Source organism: Haliotis rufescens, unplaced genomic scaffold (assembly GCF_023055435.1).
Source record: "Haliotis rufescens isolate VD_foot unplaced genomic scaffold, xgHalRufe1.0.p SCAF_2, whole genome shotgun sequence".
Classification (NCBI taxonomy): Eukaryota; Metazoa; Mollusca; class Gastropoda; order Lepetellida; family Haliotidae; genus Haliotis; species Haliotis rufescens.
This window is the reverse complement of record NW_025963890.1, coordinates 58,431,000-58,451,802: the sequence shown is the minus strand read 5'-3', so window position 1 is coordinate 58,451,802 and position 20,803 is coordinate 58,431,000. Positions and strand designations below refer to the sequence as shown.

The 20,803-nt window shown below is 39.4% G+C and overlaps 2 protein-coding genes across 11 annotated transcripts in view; one reads left to right on the top strand and one right to left on the bottom strand.

Moving 5' to 3' along the window:
• Window positions 1-12,383, bottom strand: part of LOC124141629 (focal adhesion kinase 1-like) — a 166,659-nt gene extending 154,276 nt beyond the window's left edge. Inside the window, exon 1 of one of the 9 annotated variants that reach the window (XM_048400249.1) lies at window positions 12,223-12,383. Coding sequence is in view for 8 of the 9 variants with exons in the window: in XM_048400248.1 (XP_048256205.1) it covers window positions 2,391-2,606 (216 nt within the window). In the remaining variant the exon portion in view is untranslated. Of the gene's footprint in view, window positions 1-2,390; window positions 2,864-12,222 lie in introns of those variants that run through there. The other 8 variants (XM_048400248.1, XM_048400237.1, XM_048400238.1 and 5 more) reach the window with 8 other exon arrangements.
• Window positions 12,384-12,559: 176 nt separating this feature from the next.
• Window positions 12,560-20,803, top strand: part of LOC124141743 (membrane progestin receptor gamma-like) — a 28,394-nt gene continuing 20,150 nt past the window's right edge. Inside the window, exons 1-2 of one of the 2 annotated variants that reach the window (XM_046509832.2) lie at window positions 12,560-12,636; window positions 12,744-12,959. The gene's annotated coding sequence lies outside the window, so the exon portion shown is untranslated. The remainder of the gene's footprint in view (window positions 12,637-12,743; window positions 12,960-20,803) is intronic. The other variant, XM_046509838.2, reaches the window with a different exon arrangement.

Sequence of the window (20,803 nt, the reverse complement as noted above, 5' to 3'; positions counted from 1 at the left end):
GTGGACAATGCAAGTGAGTATTGTTTAACTTCGCTATTAGTAATATGCTAGACTATCATCTAGTCTCTGAAATGAACATATCGTACAGAAAAAACTGTTGTTCAGTTATCTTTATAAAAATATAATAAAAGGGAGCCCAGTGACTCTCTTCATTAATCTAGACTTGCCAGACATTATAGACTTGCATGGGCTGTATTTGATATATATTTGTATCAGGATCTGTAAGACAGACTAGTAATATGCCAGCAGAGGGGGAACATCAGAAATTGGCTTCACACATTCTGCTCGTGGGGAATTGACCACGAGGCTATCCCATCGTCCCAACCCTGGCCACATAGCATGATAGTTTTTGCTGTGTTCGCTGGATCTCAGCAGGGGAGCCCGAATGCCTTTTGTGTAATACAAGTGTGACATAAGATTTCCATCTCTTTCCTATTAACACTCCCCCATTGTCGTATTTGGGTAGCCAATCTTCCTCTACAACCTTCCCTAACATACACTTGCTTCTAGTCATCCCAAACAGATTCAAGCAGTCTAGGGGATTGTTCATTTGAGTATGGTTTTACGCCGCAGTATTCCAGCAATATCACGACAAGGAACACCAGAGTTGGGCTTCACACATTGTACCAATGTAAGGAATTGAACCCAGGCCTTCAGTGTGACGAGCGAACGCTTTAACCACAAGGCTACCCCACTGATCAAGAGTTCAAGGACAAATAATTAATTTGTTGTGGCCTTTCATTGAACTCTACAGATATTGTACATTGTCAATAATATAGTTACTGTGGTACATCCTCTGTCATTAGGACATCAGGCAAGACTAATCAGAACCCCTTCAAGTATTTCAACACCTTCTCATCTTGTGCAGGTCATAACATACTATTAGGGTGTTTATTTGTTTACAGTAAAATATGTGAAGCCAATACTGTGTGTACTTTACTAGTCCTGCACCATAAATATCTGCTTCTAATTTAATCAAAACTACTATATAAATAGGAAAGTCTAGCTGATACACACAGGAGCAGGGAAAGAAAATTTAGATAAGTGAAATTTACTGTATAATAAAAGATATCACTATATGTTAGTCTAGTACTGACAACCATTAAAATAAACCTGTCAAATTTCACCACTCAGTGAGTGAACTCACACATACTACCTGCAAGTCTCCATGGACAAAATGTATAAAACTGGCTAATATAAGAAATCAATCCTGTACTTGCACAGCTTAAGGTGAAGTGTTCAACAACTACATGGCTTTGACCATTACTGACGAAGAACAAAAGACTTGATTAATTCAAAGCACAGACATAATACTGACTTTTAACCTGGTCAGATTTCTACACAATCACTAGATTCACAAGATTTAAATCATTCACTGAAATGTGACACAAAAGCGACATGTAATTCAAACAGTTTTAAAAAACTGAAATAAAAAATAATGGCAATAAAATCAACGTTCTGAAAGACAGATCTTTCGCTTCACCACGGACTTGTTATATAGGTCCGTGGCTTCACTGGAGCAACAAGACCAACACAGACCCTCAACAATGAGGCAATTTATACCATGAAAACCATCAAAACCATCTATATCCCTGAGTACCAGCCAATCAATACAGATAAACATTTGCGTCTGACTCTTGATATAAGCCAGAGCACCCCACTGTGAGATTTGCAATTACTAAGCAGCACGTTCCCAAAATCAATATACAATGAATCCACAAATGCATTGAAACGTCCCAATTTTGGTGAATTTGTTGGCATGTGTTAAATATGTAGAAAACTTTTATTCTGTCTGTTTTTAACATTTCCCTATAAATATCATAACAAATATCACACATTCCTATTGAGTATGAAGTTAGTCTTAAAATTAGAGGTTGACTAAGAATAAACGTGCCATCAACAATCAGGAATACTTATTGACATCAGAAGGCTTTTACAGTTTTTGTGATATTTTTCCAAAAAGGATCACAACAAAGTCAGCCTGACCCAAACCCTAACATAATAAAGCCTTGTTGCTATAGATATATACTGAATAATTTAAAACAGGAAACAAGTACATCATGATTGAATTTAGTACCAAGAGAACATAACCAACCTAAACTATTCTTTTGTCAAGAAGTATTTTACTGTTTTTCAGCATGCACCTCTAAACAAGCACCTGACTTTCTGACCACTTGGATTACCAACAAAAGAGCAAGCATCTGAGTAAACTAACATACTCTTTGCCCGTGTGAGATGCGCCTTTCAAACATGGCCCACAACATCACGTAGGTGTTGACAGTCAGCGTTACATAACGACCCAAGTCGGCGACGGCTTAATACCTGAAAAAGGTAAATAGAAGCGTCTACAATGGGACGGGGTTAGCGTGACAAATGAATATTCCGCATACCTCAGACAGTCTCCTGGTAATTTTTTTGGCGCTCCGAGACCTCCAGAAATTAAAATCACCACAGCAGCAGCAGCAACAGCAAGCATGGGACCAACCAGAATGTTTTGACGGTGACAGTTCAAGCTGTGAGGCCTGAATACACACATTTCCTATAACTCCCTCCTCGTTAAGGTAAATCAGGTGCGACAGCCCAAATGGACCAGGAATCGTGGACATGATCACAGTTCAACACCTGGCCAACCCCTTCACAAATCTATCAGCCGCTGACAACAAAGTGTGGACAGTTTCACCTTCCACGTTCCTTGCATGTCCAGAATATGTAACAATAGGTCGACGCAATAGGTGGCGTGCCGTCGGTTATCATTAACCAAACAAAGCCATGCGCTCATCGACAGCGGACACTCAGTATGGATTGCCCTCTCGTCAGAGGATTAGAGCATTGCATTGGGAGCTGTCTTCCTGAAAACGTCTTCTTCAGGTGAATCATAAACTAACGTCCATCCTTATAATTCTGGATCATGTGAATAAATTATGACGGCCAAGAAAATGCCCCTAACAGTTCAATTCGGGATGCAGCTTCAGTGTGACAGCATCGCGGGCAATGATTGTTTATTAGGCGCTTCGTAAAATCAATATACGACAGCACCTTGTCGCACGCATGGCCACACGACAGCTGGTTGAAGAACAACCCTATTACGGAGGACTGCTAATTCTAATTAATGCAGCAGTGTTTTAAAATGAGAATGACATCGACACACAGGGATAAGTCCAAACACATCATTGACAAAATATATCTGATGCTGCTTTTTATTTTTACTTTTTTTTGTTCCAATCATGTCATTATTGTGAAATCTAATTCAATATTATTACACGTCATAAATTCACAAGCAAAACATATTTGCTCACATTACAACGCAAACTAAAAGGAACCCAACACATTATGTAAACCCTCGTATCAATATTTAATATTGTTTTCCACTGTTTACGATATGGATAATAATTCATTGGAAAACATATTTAATTAATATTTGACAATTTTTTATTTTTCATATTATTTTTTTATAAGCCATTTTGGAAGACTTCAATGTTTTCAGATATATTCCTTTGAAAAACATCTTAACTCAAATGTACATTGCGCATAAATTTGTATATATATATATATGCACATGACTGTAGTCTTGGCGACATGTGTGGTCTTCTTAGTATATAATTTGTATCGTTTCTTGACCTAAAAGTTTTGTTGTCTACACAATGTAATGTGAAATGGAGCGGTATTTACATAAGCCAGTTAGGCCTATCAGCCAATCCCCTTCAAGTTAAGTTGAATTAAATATGTAAAAACAAAAATTAAAACTAGAACATGTTTAACGTACACCAAGCAAAAGGGACAAATAATATTTTAAGGATATTAATGGAATATTAGCATGGTCGTAAGAGGCGACTAAAGGGGATCAGGTGGTCAGGCTTGCTGACTAATGGTTGATGCATGTCATTGTATCCCAAATTGTGTGGATCGGTGCTCAGGATGTCAGTCACTGGATTGTCTGGTCTAGACTCAATTATTTACAGACTGCTGTCATATAGTTGGAATATTGCCGAGTGCTGTTACATTTGGTTGGGTTAGAGAATAAAGGAATTTTTCTTAGGAAAAGTGAGTGTGCCCTTCTCGTACAACATGCTGGATGAATGTACATAATTTGCCAGACAACTGCATTTGTTTGTAAGAGTGAGTGAGTATGGTTGTACGCCTCTTTTAGCAATATTCAGGCAATATCACGGTGGGGGACACCAGAAATGGGCTTCACACATTGTACCCATGTGGGGAATCAAACCTGTGTCTTCAGCGTGACGAGCCAACGCTTTAACCACTAGACTACCCCACCGCCCCCTGTTTGTGAGAAAATTAGTCAATTAATATTTACCCTCCCACTTGCCCCCAATCACCTCAGGAGTTGACTTCTTCTACTGCACTGGACTCAGAGTGCCGCCATTGCCGGTCAACCATTATTACTCAGATCCAATATTTATTCAGGTGGGACATTGCAGGTGGCTGACATTTTTTAAGGCACTAAACCTGCTTAAGCAGCACTAAACAAATACACTGTTTTGTCTTACTGACTGGCCAAGAGATCCTGGGAGAGTATTCCTTCACAAAGGACTAAAATGTTTATAATGTTTGCAGGAAGTGGGTGTGATAGCGTCATTAACATGATTATTGGCTCATGAGATTTGTGGAGGACTGTTTTCAAATCAGAGCAAACAAATGATAGTCTCTTTAGCTGAATAAAAAAATATAAGTTCATTGATCCAATGTCCAAGTTGTGGATACCGGATGGCCTAAGATAAGAAAAGCTTGAGTTACCATGGCAATGCATGTGGGTGATCAAACATTGTCATCAACTACATCTAAACCTTGTAACAACTGTCAGGTCGCTTCAAATACAAACATGGCTTGCTTTCATCACATCCCACCTTCAAGGTAGGAATATACACTGCCTCTGCCAACCTAGAGATGATTTAACAAATTGACAGTGAAGTCAACAAATTTTCTGATTGCCAATACAACATGCATGTCAATGTGACAACCCAACCCATTTAATTACCTTTTCAAACAGGCATGACAACCAATCACCCAATCCACATTCATTTGCTTTATTTAGAAATACAAGAAAATTGACCACTCCACATGCTCAATGAGCATTCAATGCCATTTTAGAAATTAGCCACTCAATCCACATGAATGAAAACTGATCGTACAAATAACAAGAATTATCAAAATTTATTTGCTTTGTTGAAAAAAAAAAAAGAACTCTGACCACCTAATCAACATTTAGTGGCTATAGTGGAAATGCATGGAACCTGCCCACCTAATCAACATTTAGTGGCTATAGTGGAAATGCATGGAAACTGCCCACCTAATCAACATTTAGTGGCTATAGTGGAAATGCATGGAAACTGCCCACCTAATCAACATTTAGTGGCTATAGTGGAAATGCATGGAAACTGCCCACCTAATCAACATTTAGGGGCCAAGTTGGAAAAGCATGAATACTGACCACCCAATCAACATTTAATTACCTTCTTAAAAAATAGGGACAACAAAGTTTAATAACGCTGAGATTCAAACCCACATGACAACTGGACACACTAACATTCTATCAAGGAAACACATCTACATTTTCTCTCCATTCTCAGCAAACAGTAACAGACGGCATGAAGCATGTCATTTATAGCAGTGTGTAATTGAAACTGAAGCAATCTGTAAGTCATGTGACACGGAACTTGTCAGGTGTCATAACAGATGCAACTGACATGAGTGTTCATTTCAGTTGAAACAACAGGCCATTTCACACTAAACCCAACAATCAGAGGCAATCACAGAGAAACCCATTCACGTTGCTATGGCAACTGTTCAGAGTAATATCCCTTGTACATAAGATACAAATATTTGAAGCCCCTGAATTGAAAATTCACCAGGTTTACAGCATTAATGATCTCTGGGAGTATGACAATGTCTTCCCATACTTGGGAGGAAGTATTTATTTGCAGACATTCAAGATAACCCTGCAGTGTCCCTGGACTATGATACAGAATACCTGTCAGAATGACAGCTTGAATTCTGCATCTTCCAGATTGGAATGCATCAAACTGAAAACACATACATCAGCTTTTAGCAGGCTAAAAATATCTTTCAAACATTTTTAAATCCTGGCTATTTGATGAAAATGCAGCGTGGAAACATGGGAAATCATTCTCACATAGTCAAGGAAATTGTTTCAACATATGCTAAGAATAATTTGTCCATGGACATCCAGATTTACAACTATTTATCAATTTAAAGAATTAAAAAATATATCGTAAACATGGTGAGAATGACCTGACGACAGAAATAACGCTAAAACGATTCACCAGTGCTTTGCAATACCAAATATGGTATTAGTACTTTGTTTTGCATTATATCAGCTCGTATATATCAAACTACAGTAAACTACGGTTATAACGAACTCAAAGGGACTACTAATTTTAGTTCGTTATAACCATAGTTCGTTATAAGCATATATACAGCATAACTACAGCAGATAGTTGGGACCAAAAAGTAAGTTTGTTATATCCGTCAGTTCGTTATAAGCGTGTTCGTTTTAACCGTGGTTTACTGTAGTATACAAATATTACTCTTGATGAGGACAATATGTCAAAACAAGGACAAGAGGACCTGACCTCTGAGACTGAAGGGGTCTGGTCCTAGGGTTCTTGTTTCCGCATTTTGACCTTGTCAAGAGTAATCCTTAGTTTCATTATACCGAAATTCACTTTCAAAGTTTGTGAAGCCTTTAAACTGTCCTGTTTCATTTGAACCATGATATGTTACTTACAGATGCCATCTTGTTTTCAAGCAGACGAGAGTCAATATTCATCATGTGACACGTCAATACTGATCATGTGACAAGTAAATATTCAAGGTCAGTGTCAGTCACGTGATTTGGGGCTCTACATTGGAATGTATTGATCCATCACGTGGTGTGGATTAAGCAATAGAATTGCAAGATTTTTAATAGAGGTATAACAATACATTTTAATCAATATTTTAATCAATATTTTAATCAATATTTTATTCAATATTTTAATCAACATTTTAAGTCCCTTTTTTCGATGCTTTCAATCTGATTACAAATTGGTCGTGATAGCTGAAGGTGAAATATGGGTTCCACAAAGTATTCCAATACACAATATTGTGATGTCCATGTGCTGTTCCAACCAAAAATGTATTGTTTGTTTTTAAGACAGCCTCTGTGGTCTAGTGGTAGAGCGTCCACCCTGAGAACAGGAGGTCCAGGGTTTGATCCCTGGTTGCATCATTCCAAAATATGTTAAAAGATGGTACTTGTCCTTACCCTGCCTGGCCCTCGGCATTAAGGGGCTAAAACAAGGACTGCTTGTCTTCGGAGTATAATACTGTGTCTGAGTGGGATGTTCATGTTAAACTGTCTCATGTAGTCTCAGTATGGTAGCACTATAAATCGGCATCAGTCTGGACTAGTACAAGCAGCCACACCACATCACACCACACGACACCACACGACACCACACCACACGACACCACACCACACCACACATGCCACGCCACACCAAACCACACCACACATGCCACACTACACCAAACCACACCACACATGCCACGCAACCATACGCCACGCCCCACCACGCTTTAAAAGTTCAGAAATGAAATCTTGAACGCAACTTTAAACCCCATATCACCTCACCTCACCTCACCTCACCTCACCTCACCACACGCCACGCCACCACACGCAACGACACAACACACCACGCCACGCCACACACCACACCTTGCTGTAAAAGTGCAGAAATCTTGAACGCAACTTTAAACCCTGTATAACCTCACCTCACCTCACCTCATGACACCACACGCCACGCACCAGAGCTGTAAAAGTGCAGAAATCTTGAACTTTAAACCCAATATAACCTCACCTCACCTCACCTCACCTCACCTGTATTTTGTTTCAAGCATGCCACAGGGGCACTCATAAAGATGTTTAGGTATGACCTTTGGAACTTTAGTGTGCCAAAAAGAACAACATTTTTTTATCTATCTTCGATCTCGGTGAAAGTCATTTTACCATGAGCTTGCTAAAAACAGATGTTTGTCCTCTCCTTGCCTTGAGAAATATTCAGTTTCTGAATCACCATGACTAATTTAACTGCCCATTATGTACATAATATCATGTGTTCATTTCCCATGTGATCGACCAGCTGTCTTGTGCCAAAGCACACTGAGCATGGACTTCATATCATAAACAATTTTGTTTTAAAAATCTGATTTCTGAATGTGCCCATAAAGCAGTGTTCGGAATGAGTGCCAGTCCATTGGCCCATGGCTGGTAGATCTCATATCAGGGCCAATAGTTTGAAGTTTGTATGGGTCCTTTGGCTTGCGGTAAATTTACGTGTCAAATTATTTGTCACAATAATTTGCATTTTTTTAAATGAGAGCCCGAAGAGTTTAGTCAGAGTCTGTGGGTCCTGATGGCAGCCTGACAATATTATTTATTTCAAACACCTCTATCAATCAAACACCACAAATATATTATATATGAATATATAGATAAATCAATACATGGGAACTTGAGGCATATTGTACTTTGTGTAAATGTAAGCTGTATCTCCACATCAGTAAATCGTTGTAAAACTTAGTCATATTATTTTTTTAAATATCTAATACCAGGAACTTCAAACCTTCTATATATACATGAAATAACATCAAACATCAGATCTTCCACCATGATAATCTAGACAGTGAATACTGTTTTAAAAATTTCCATAATTTAACATAACCAGCAGTTGTTACTCTGTTAAATATGATAATTGATTGTGTCTGAATTTTAAAACCTTTTCTATGTTTCCAGTAAACAGTTGAAGTATAATATGTCTGAGAAATACGACATGTATGAGGCATGGTGAACAGCATGACAAATGGTCTCTTTTCAGGTACCATCAGCATCACGGAAGAGCTGTTACCTTTGTGATACACAATAAAGCATCAAGTCACAGAGTGGGCACGGGTGGCCCAGTCGTCTAAGGCTCCGCGATTCGCTGTGCAGAGTTGTGTCCCTTGGGCACGCCAGAAACCTATGATTGTGGGTTCGAATCCCGGTTCGCCCCGATTCTGTTTCTAGGTTTGTCAGCACCATACCCATGCTCGTGGGTTTCACCGAAGTGGTAAACGTCTGAGACCTGCATCACTTCAGGCTTTCCTACCACATTAAGCTGACACGCCGTGACATAACTGGAATACTGTTAAAAGCGGCGTTAAACCCAACTCACTCACTCACTCACTCAAGTCACAGACTGTCAGTACATATCATATTCGGGGGTCTTACCTGTAAATGTTATTTCATGCAGCTCTTGATGTGAAACCAAATTGTATATGTCTGTACATGGGCCTGAGGCCTTATTACTGAATAAACTGATTGATTGATATTAGGGGGTCGTGATTTTACTGATGTATAGATACAGCATGAAAGTACACGAAGTATGATACGCCAAATATGGGTCATTATATAATTCTGTTTTGAGAGACTCAAAGATAACCAATATGTTTCATCATGTTGCTAATGTTAATTAGAAACACGTTTTCAAAATGGAAAACAGGAAATCTGGTAGTAAGTGGAATAAGGATTACATGTGTCAGCATCAGTTAAACAGCTTATGTTGTGTTCTTTTTTCCAAAGTAGCATGTTACTTGTTACCTGTTAAATACATCAGCATTAATTCCTATTTCACATGTTTCACATTACAGCATAAAATTTGACAGATTTCAGACTCAAATGACCAAAGATGACTTCATCATAATACACAAAAAGGATAGAAACATGATAAAGCCATTTTACCTACTAACTGAAGCCATTTGACATGTTTTCTGTAGTATTTAAGGTGGAGGGGGGACAACTCTGTTATATGAGGATTTTATCTTTATTGGCACTTCTATCATTAACTCGAAACCACAAATCATGTTTGTTTGTTTGTTTGTTTCATGCAGCACTCAGCAATATTCCAGTTGATGTATGATAGCAAGCAGATAACTGGGTCTGGATTAGACAATACAGTGATTGACATCATAAGCTGTGATCCACGCAATTGCGATCCAAAGATAGGATTTCAACTAAGTCACCGAGCCATATCACACAATCTATTAAGGTGCTTCTCCCGACAAGCTTAAGCTGATGGGGACCTTCATAGTAAATATGTGTCAGTGAGTTAATCAATGTGAGTTCTTCATACCCTAAAAAATCTATTAAAAATTTAAACGTTTCAGGGTTTTTTGATCATGTTGAAATGGCAGACCACGTCAGGAAGATCAATATCCTCCTTCAATTCTAACACTGACAGATACATAATTTGCATAAAAAATAGCTTTGGGGAAACACTACAAACACCCCAGAGGTAGAAAAGAACACATAATTCTTCTTAAAACGGTTGAGGTTTTACTCCAAGCAAAATACACCATCCCATTTGGCATTGTAATGGAGAATGGATGCAATTAATATGCAGTGCAATTCCCATGGGACTACAAGAGAATGGCTGTTTCAGCCTGTTTGAGTCATTCATACAAGTCAGCTGCAGTTACATGTTAGTTTTAACAGATATTGTGATCATGCTGATAAGAAACAGAAATAAGTTTGGACTTCAGGTTTCACAAACTTTCTACTTTCATTAATTGACCATCACCCCCAGACATTCTTTAACTTTCAAAAGACCCTAGGATGAAACTACATCCAGGGTTTTTTGTTTGTTTATTGTTGAATGTCGCACTCAGATATATGACAGCAATCTGTAAATAATCGACAATCCAGTGATTGATATCATGAGCATCGATTCACACAATTGGGATACGATGTCACGCATCAACAAGGTCAGCAAGCCTGACCACCCGATCCCCTTAGTCGCCTCTTACGACAAGCATAGGCGCCTTTTACGCCCACATTTTAAGTTTGATGGGGGTTTACAGATAGTATCAGCACGTTCAGGTACCAAATTGGCATAAATTTACTTATGATGCTTATATTACTTACAAATCTAAGAGAATATTGAAAGAATTTCTTTTATAGGTAAAACTACCAGACATTCACCTTCCTAAAAATATATGTATGAAAAGCACCACTTTGTAAGTATTACACCCAAAAAAATAGGTAGGCAAAGGTAATATGGTAATCTGTCCCTTTTGTTACCCCTACATTCTTTAGAAGATAGACACAGACAACATGGCATTGTCAACAACAGTGGAGCATATGTAAAGAAATCTTTAAAAGGTTTCAAAATTGACCGGGTGTTCTTTTAATTCCAAAATGAATTTATAATCTTTCCGACTTTCTTGAGTATAGGTGAGGTGAGGTGAAGTTGCGTTTAACGTCGCGTACAAGATTATTGCACTAAAATAGCGACGTGTGTGTGTGTGTGTGGCTGCTTGTACTAGTCCGGACTGATGCCGATTTATAGTGCTAGCTCACTGAGATACCATGCAGCAGTTTAACATGAATACCACACTCAGACACAGTATATGGACTCTGAGCCGACCAGTCTTTGTTTTAGCCCCTTAATGCCGAGCGCCAGACAGGGTAACAACAAGTACCATCTTTTAACGTCTTTTGGTATGTCGCAGCTGGGGATAGATCCCCTGACCTTCCGCTCTACGGGCCGACGCTCTACCACTAGACCACGGAGGCGGTCTTCTTTACTATAAGTCAGTGAGTGAGTATAGTTTTGCGCCACTTTTAGCAATATTCTCGCAATATCACGGCGGGGAACACCAGAAATGGGCTTCACACATTGTACCCATGTTGGGAATCGAACCTGGGTCTTCGGCATGACGAGCGAATCTTTACTGTAAACTTTTTAACATGTTTAATAAAGATATACCAATCAGGCAATATATTATATCTTCAAAGACTTTCTTTGTATCATGCTACTAACAATACATTATTAGCTTATTGTAAAAATTGAATGTGGTACTTTTTGCGATTATTGAATGATTTACTGTATATAGTCACTTTGTTTTGATCTTATTTTCAAATTCTAATTCATATATTTTATAGGCAAGGTAATTTCCCTTGTAAAGAAAAAAAATTACACAGACCATGGACCAAGAGTCTAAAACCGTGACATTCCAGTAACCCTCAATGAAAACCATGCAGCACAGTCGTGCAAGCTTCCGTGCCGGTATTGTGAATTCAGGTGTATCAATTTTTACCTGTAAATTGTGATCATATCACCTGTCACTTGCCCGTTTCCGCTATAAAAAATTACAAACTGTCCCTACCTGTCAAATCAGCAAATTCTGGTTTCACTTGTTCCTGAGACCTGTCAACGGAAGTACGGAAAGGCCTTGACGGCAGGTTTCGAAACAACAGGTCATTCGAAAGAAGTGAGGGATCACTTCCTACTTTCAGTATCAATATGGCGACGTTTTCTCGTTTCCTCGAGAAAATAATTCAATCAGAGAAATGTCCGCGATATATATTGGAAATATTTTACTAAACTGAAATTAACAGACTGTTATTTATTATGCATGTTATCAATCTATAAAAGTTATTTCCAATATGTTTAGCGCACCTGTTTATCAACGCCTCCTATCGGCAAGCGATGTAGTTAAAATTATCACTTCCGTCTTCGGCCGGCTGTCAGCTGAGAGGTAAATCTCACACGCGTGATCACAAAAGGGCGCGTGATCATGGTAATGATTTTATGTTTGAAACTTGGAATCTGTTTCCTACATGACTCCGTTTTCGCTATTGTTGGATAAGTAGTTACCTTCGATTTTATTGATTTTCTTATTTTCAGAGCAAGCATATCTCGAGGTAGACAGTCGTCTGCATCAACGTCAAAGAGGACGACCTTCTGTTGGCCAGTGATTTGACCGTGCCACAACGAAATGGACATCTTGCTTCGACCAGTCTGATTACATAATGCCAATGTATTGTGTTTTCTATAGAGCCCAGACGATCGGCGCGTGCCAACTGCAGCTTTAGTGAGGTGCCCTTAATTAGTCGCGATAAGGTAGGACTATTGTCAGCCACTGTAGCCTTTTGTTTATTGAACTGCAGAGATAGTTACTCTTACAAGCTCGGGCAAAAATTTACAAATCAAAGTTGATGAATTAATTCTTGGCTAATTTGTGCCAGTCTTGTACAATGATGTTCACCAACAGTTGTGTTGTACCATGAGATCAAAGAGAATGCATTGATAGGATATCAGTTGATGAGGAACCAAAATTGATTGGGGAGTGTAATATATATTTTACTTCTTAAACCCTAATTTTGTTTCCCCACCCCACAAATCAATGATGATGAATGAATTCTTTTCTAATTTGTGCCAGTTTTGTACAATGATGTTCACCAATAGTTGTGTTGTGCCATGAGATCAAAGAGAATGCATTGATAGGATATCAGTTGACGAGGAACCAAAACTAAATCCTTATTTGGTTTCCTCACCCCACAAAGAAAACGCTGAATACAAATTTGTAGAAGGCCTTCTGACAGTACCCCCCTCCAAAAGTTATATATCTTTACATATACTGTGTTTCTTCCAACTATATAGCCTATATTATATATGGGTGGATACAGAAGTCTTTCCCAGTTGTGATAGTTTTATCATTTTGCTTTGGATGTATAAAATACCTCTGGATTTAAGTAGAAACTTTACAAAAATAAACGATAATGTATATGGGTTTTTTTTAACCAAAGTGCTACAAGACAGACAAGTGTTTTGTCCAACCCTGTGGCATAATTACAAGTATGACAGTTTAATTCATGTCATCTGGTGGGGGGGGGGGGGGGGGCGGTCGGGTAGCCCAGTGGTTAAAGCGTTCGCTCGTCGCGCCAAAGACCCGAGTTCGATTCCCGACATGGGTACAATGTGTGAAGCCCATTTGTGGTGTCCCCCGCCGTGATATTGCTGGAATATTGCTAAAAGCGGCATAAAACCATACTCACTTACTCACTCATGTCATCTGGTGCCAATGGTTGCATGCTGCACAACCAGAGACTGCTTGTTTCATTGTTTTTAACACTACACTCAGCAATATTCCAGGATTAAAAACTCAGAATGCCCAAAGGGGAACATTACTATGACATTTAAACAAACCATGTTTAAATCCCACATTGTGATTGGCTAATAATAACACTCAAATTCTCTCATCTTGGTTTGGTACCAAAATATAAATTCACAACACAATGTCTTTAAATGATGGTGGTGCAAAATGTGTTGATGAATTTTTTCCAACCAGACCATCCTTCAAATTCATGTAGAGAAGGTCAACAAATTTTGAACAACCTTATTAACGATGTACTGGTGGGCAGGACAGGTAGAAAGCATACGTTTTATAGCAATGTATGTATACTCACACGCAAAAGAAACGCAAGCGGTTTTAAGCAAATTAGTACCAAACACGGAAACATAAATTGATACGAGTTTTAGCATGTTGTGAAGCCTGATGGTGTTATCAATATTTTTGGTTGCATTTTGGAAGCCCAGTGTAAAAACGCAACATAAAAAATGAATTGCCAAAACGCACCATTTCAATGAATATGTGGGTATCATGCACCCATTTCTCGCGAAATCGAAAATGGACGAACTGTCATGAGCTGTAGTGGGTATAAAACTGTGGCTGATTCTTGGACCTACCACTCCTTGGTCAACAATGCCCCGCCTAACTCAAATTCAGAGAAACCAGGCTATCGGAGGTTTGGAAGCTGGAGAGTCTGTCCAAGATGTTGCCTGTCATTTCAAAATTAACATGACCACAATTTACCGTCTCCTGCATCAATACAATGCTACACAGACCACAGATGACCTTCCTCGGAGCAGTCGTCCTAGGGTTACCACACCTCGACAAGATTGACAGATTACCCGTCAACGCCAGCGACATCTGCTCCTAACTGCAAGTGAAAGTGCTCGACAGACCATAGGAACACATAATCGACACATTAGCTGGGACACTGTGATCCGACGTCTCCGTTCCAACAACCTCAGATGTCGCCGACCAGCACGTCGTCCTGTTCTCCAACCACAGCATCGACAAGCACGACTTCAGTGGGCACAGGGTCATCACAATTGGCATCATCGTGAGTGGAGGCGTGTCATCTTCCCTGATGAAAGTCGCTTTTGTGTCTCCGATGCAGACGGAAGAGTCAGAATTTGACGGCGTCGAGGTGATCATTTCGCTGACAGAAACGTTGTGGAAAGGGATCCATGGGGTGGACCTAGCATCATGATATGGGCAGGGATTGGACTTTGCTTTCTGAATGTTTGTCAAGGTCGAGGACACTGCTCAGCAGTATATCGACCAAGTAATCAGACCCCACGTTGTTCCATTTTTTGCACAACATCAACAACGCATTTTCCAGCAGGACAACGCTCGTCCCCATGTTGCCAGAGCTACCATGGCCTTTCTGCAACAACACAACATCCGTGTTCTACCTTGGCCAGCCCTCAGCCCTGATCTTAACCCCATCGAACACTTGTGGGATGAGGTTCAAAGGCGTCTGCACAATGTGCGCCCATTCCCCACAACTGCCGATGAACTACGCACAGCTGCTCTGGATGTGTGCAGGAGGATCCCTAGGGCCTTCACAAATCGTCTGATCCACTCAATGTACAGGAGATGTGTGGCAGTGATCAATGCTAATGGTGGTCACACCAGGTATTGACTGACATTTTGGTTATTGACCCGAAACTGTGTAAGCCCTTAACATTTGAAAAAAACTATGTCATCTGCCTTTTAATCCATTAAACTGTCTTCAGTAAAATGTTTGTCAATCTTGCCCTATTAGTATTTCTTGTCTTTATTGTTGAAAACTAATAATATGTATACATACTCGACTTGCATTTCTTTTGCGTGTGGGTATATATATAACTATTTTATCATACCAGTACTCAATTCTACAACAAACAAGCATTACGATACTTATTAGTTTTAAAAAATGTGTCCGGGTACTCGTCAGTTCTGATAATGACAGTACATTACTTATATGGTTAAAAATGAAATGTAGCACTGAAGTTTGAATAAAAATAGTTCAAGAGTTTCTAACAGATTGAGTTGTTTGACTTGGTAATTATAGTTTCCTTTAGACTAGTTGAGACAAATTCAGTTTTTCCATGCAGTCATAAATGATTCACTACACACAGCATTGAGTGAGTGCTTGTCACAGACAGGATATTGAGCTCGCTGAAGAGGGTTATGGACTAGTTCTTCAGGGATGTTGATGACTACTAGCCAACATTGTTTATGATCAAAATCTGTCTGAGCATGAAATAATACTGGCATTCACATTTTTTTTACCATTCTCTCACATGTTCAGCTAGTACATTGTAGTATGCCAGACTTGCCCGACCCATAAAAATGAAGTGCCGGCAAGTGGGAAAATATAATTTACTTGCCCTTTGGCAAGTATAAAAAACGGCAGTATTAACTTAAAAATTTAGAAGATGCATCGTGTGTTTGTCAGCTGCAGATGAAGTACCTGAGTTGTCATTTTTTCTTTTCTGCACATCCCAGTAAAGATCCAGGTTAGCATGGTTAGAATAGGTCTTCAGAAACCCATGCTTGCCGTAAAAGGCGACTATGCTTCCTGTAAGAGGCAACTAACGTGATCTGGTGGTCAGGCTTGCTGTCTTGGTCGAATCATGTCATTGTATCCCAGTTGCATAGATCGATGCTCAGGATGTCAATCACTGGATTGTCTGGTTACAGACCTCTGTCATAAAGCTGGAATATTGCTATTCTGGTCATTCCCATTACCTGTTGCTTCAGTTGATAAAGTTTTGTTGTTAAAATTTAAGTTTTCTTCTTTTCTCTGATTTTTGCAAGGCAACTTGAAAATTAGGCTGGGCAAGTAGAATGTGTAAGTTTACCTGCCCTTGGGCAAGTAGGAAACTTCGGTACTTGAACACCCCTGCCTTATATTTAAGTTAAACATGATGTAAGAGTGAGGAAATAATGTTCAGTCAACATTGAGATAATTAACTGACATGATGGATGTGTTTGAAGTAGTGAATATTTGAAATGGGCCAAGTATCAGGAAGAGACTTTGTTACCTCCACAGCTGTCATTGTTTGACATATTCATTCAGTGTTTCCATTTGTTAATATATCAGTCATAAACCTGATCTTTTACTGTCTCCCACTGGTATTATTATTCAGCATATCAAGATAATATTTTACAGTCAGTATTTGGATTTCATATAAGTGGCAATAACATTGATATTTTATGATTCACATATAATGAAAATAGATTTTTTATCATATTAAATGTGCATTACAATTGGCTCTTGTGTTGGAGGTAAAAAAGTTGGGGTGGTACAGTGGTTAAAGTGTTCACTTTGCACACAAAGGCCCGGGTTCAATTCCTAAAACCCAACTCACTCACTCACTCATCAAAAGGCTTGTAGTTGATACACAATGTAGCTGTTATGTCAACCTTATCTGTGGAAAAGACTATCCCCGATGTCCCCATTTCCTTTTGCATTATATCATGGCTTGAAGATTGCATCTGATGGTCCAGAAGAGCTACCTATTTCATGGTCCAGCAGAAGTTTCTCTCTGATGGTCCAGTAGAGCTTTCTGACTGATGGTCCAGTAGAAGTTTCTATCTGGTGGTCCAGTAGAGCTACCTATTTCATGGTCCGGTAGAAGTTTCTATCTGCTGGTCCAGTAGACGTTTCTATCTGATGGTCCAGTAGAAGTTTCTGTCAGATGGTCCAGTAGTACTTTCTGTCTGATGGTCCAGTAGAAGTTTCTATCTGATGGTGCAGTAAAACGTTCTATCTGATGGTCCAGTAGAGCTTTCTGTCTGATGACCCAGTAGAGGTTTCTATCTCATGGTCCAGTAGAAGTTTCTATCTGATGGTCCAGTAGAAGTTTCTATCTGATGGTCCAGTAGAAGTTTCTATCTGATGGTCCAGTAGAAGTTTCTATCTGATGGTCCAGTTCAGCTTTCTATCTTATGGTCCAGTAGAGTTCTCTATCTGATGGGGACCACCTCCATGGTCTAATGGTAGAGCGTCTGCCCAGAGAGCCAGGGGTTCGATCCCCGGCTGCGTCATACGTTAAAAGATGGTACTTGTTGTTATCCTGTCTGGCGCTCGGCATTAAGGGGCTAAAACAAGGACTGGTCGGCTCGGAGTCAGTATACTGTATCTGAGTGGGGTATTCATGTTAAACTGTGGCATGGTATCTCAGTGTGCTGGCACTATAAATCAGCATCCGTCCAGTAGAGCCTTCTATCTGATGGTCCAGTAGAGCTTTCAACTGATGGTCCAATAGAAGTTTCTATCTGATGGTTCAGTAGAAGTTTCTATCTGATGGTTCAGTAGAAGTTTCTATCTGATGGTCCAGTAGAAGTTTCTATCTGATGGTTCAGTAGAAGTTTCTATCTGATGGTCCAGTAGAAGTTTCTATCTGATGGTCCAGTAGAGCTACCTATTTCATGGTCCGGTAGAAGTTTCTATCTGATGGTCCAGTAGAGCTTTTTGACTGATGGTCCAGTAGAAGTTTCTAGCTGGTGGTCCAGTAGAGCTACCTATTTCATGGTCCAGCAGAAGTTTCTATCTGATGGTCCAGTAGAGCTTTCTGACTGATGGTCCAGTAGAAGTTTCTATCTGGTGGTCCAGTAGAGCTACCTATTTCATGGTCCGGTAAAAGTTTCTATCTGCTGGTCCAGTTGACGTTTCTATCTGCTGGTCCAGTAGAAGTTTCTATCTGATGGTGCAGTAGAACATTCTATCTGATGGTCCAGTAGAAGTTTCTATCTGATGGTCCAGTAGAGCTTTCTGTCTGATGGTCCAGTAGAAGTTTCTGTCTGATGGTCCAGTAGAAGTTTCTATCTGATGGTCCAGTTCAGCTTTCTTTCTGATGGTCCGGTGGAAGTTTCTATCTTATGGTCCAGTGGAAGTTTCTATCTGATGGGGACCACCTCCATGGTCTAATGGTAGAGGGTCTGCCCAGAGAGCCAGGGGTTCGATCCCTGTCCGCTTCATACCAAAAGCGTTAAAAGATGGTACTTGTTGTTATCCTGTCTGGCGCTCGGCATTAAGGGGCTAAAACAAGGACTGGTCGGCTCGGAGTCAGTATGCTGTGTCTGAGTGGGGTATTCATGTTAAACTGTGGCATGGTATCTCAGTGTGCTAGCATCCGTCCAGTAGAGCCTTCTATCTGATGGTCCAGTTGTGCTTTCTATCTAATGATCGCGTTGAGCTTTCTATCTGATGGTTCAGTCGAACTTTCTATCTGATGGTTCAGTCGAACTTTCTATCTGATGGTCCAGTAGAAGGTCCAGTAGAGCTTTCTATCAGAAGGTCCAGTAGAGCTTTCTATCTGATGGTCCAGTAGTGCTTTCTATCTGATGATCCAGTAGAGCTTTCTATCTGATGGTCCAGTAGTGCTTTCTATCTGATGATCCAGTAGAGCTTTCTATCTGATGGTCCAGTAGAGCTTTCTATCTGATGATCCAGTAGAGCTTTCTATCTGATGATCCAGTAGAGCTTTCTATCTGATGGTTTCCATGACAACATTTTAATGGTCATTTGAAAGCAGAATTTTATTGACAATTTGACATACTGCAAATTACTGTTTTCATACAAAGAAAAGCTTTTATAAGCACTGACCTACCTACCTACTCTACCTTTTAGGGCCTGAAATAGGAATCACACATATTTATTTGGGGGGGCCAAGATAAATCTATGAATATTACTATATATAATTCTTACTGTAAATCTTGTTAACATTTACATTAAGGGAGCAAGCCTTCCTGCTGTCAAGAGTTTTCCTCCTTCTTGTATATACACTTGGCATATTGTCCTGCCTAATTGTATGCTAGTCGTGACTCGAGTTAGGTGATGAGGAATTGCCTCAAGAGATCTCAACAACTACAGCAAGAAGAGACCACACGGGAAGTCTGCAATCAATAGCACCTTGGAATCTTGATGAATAATTTAAGCAAACATGTTATATTTAAGCAGTTAAGTTGTATTTCATTGTGGCCGAGGATCCTGGTCAGCGCATGCTGAGGTTGGGTTTGATGATAATGCCTGCATCTTTATTCACCCCATGGAGATGTCAACTATAGACAGAGCTACTGATAAGCCGCGTATTTGTGTAAAATACCCCAAAAAAATATTCAAAACCCAATTACTTTCAATTAACTTGCGTACAGAAACGCATGAAATGAAAAACTCAAATGTATAAAAACAGCATGCGTAAATACCCAATGAAGCTTTTTTAGCATACATACAAAGAAGCTAATTTCTGAAACACAATTACGAGTTAAGCCTATATATTGAGAACAGTTAATTACATCTAAAACATTATTCTTTTTCTTTTTTTAAATCTTGAAATGTTCACTAATTTGGGGAAAACCCAATAGAGTGATGAATAGATGAGTGAAAAAATAATGGTTACCCAGTGAAAAATGTAATAACCCAATTATAATAGAAACCCTAGAGTAAAAACTCAATTGCTCAAGAATTTATCTGGAGCTCTGCATAGACATTGGCACTTTGGTTTTTTTAACTATATGTTATTTTTATAATGACTTGTGGACTAAAAATGTTAGTTTCTATTGCTGGATGGAGATTTTCAACTTTATTGTGTTATATATGATGAGTAACAGAGCACTCAAAATTGAGATTTGTGAGGTCCTTCAGGTTTTCTGTTATGTTTTATTGATCTAGGAACTCTATTACAATGATTATTTAGAAACATTCTCTCCTAGGTTCACAGTTGTTATGAAGGAAATATAGGAATTACTTAGGTCTTCAGCATGCTTGTCGTAAGAGGCGACTAATGGGATCGGGTGGTCAGGCTCGCTGACTTGGTTTGATGCATGTCATCGATCCCAATTTCAT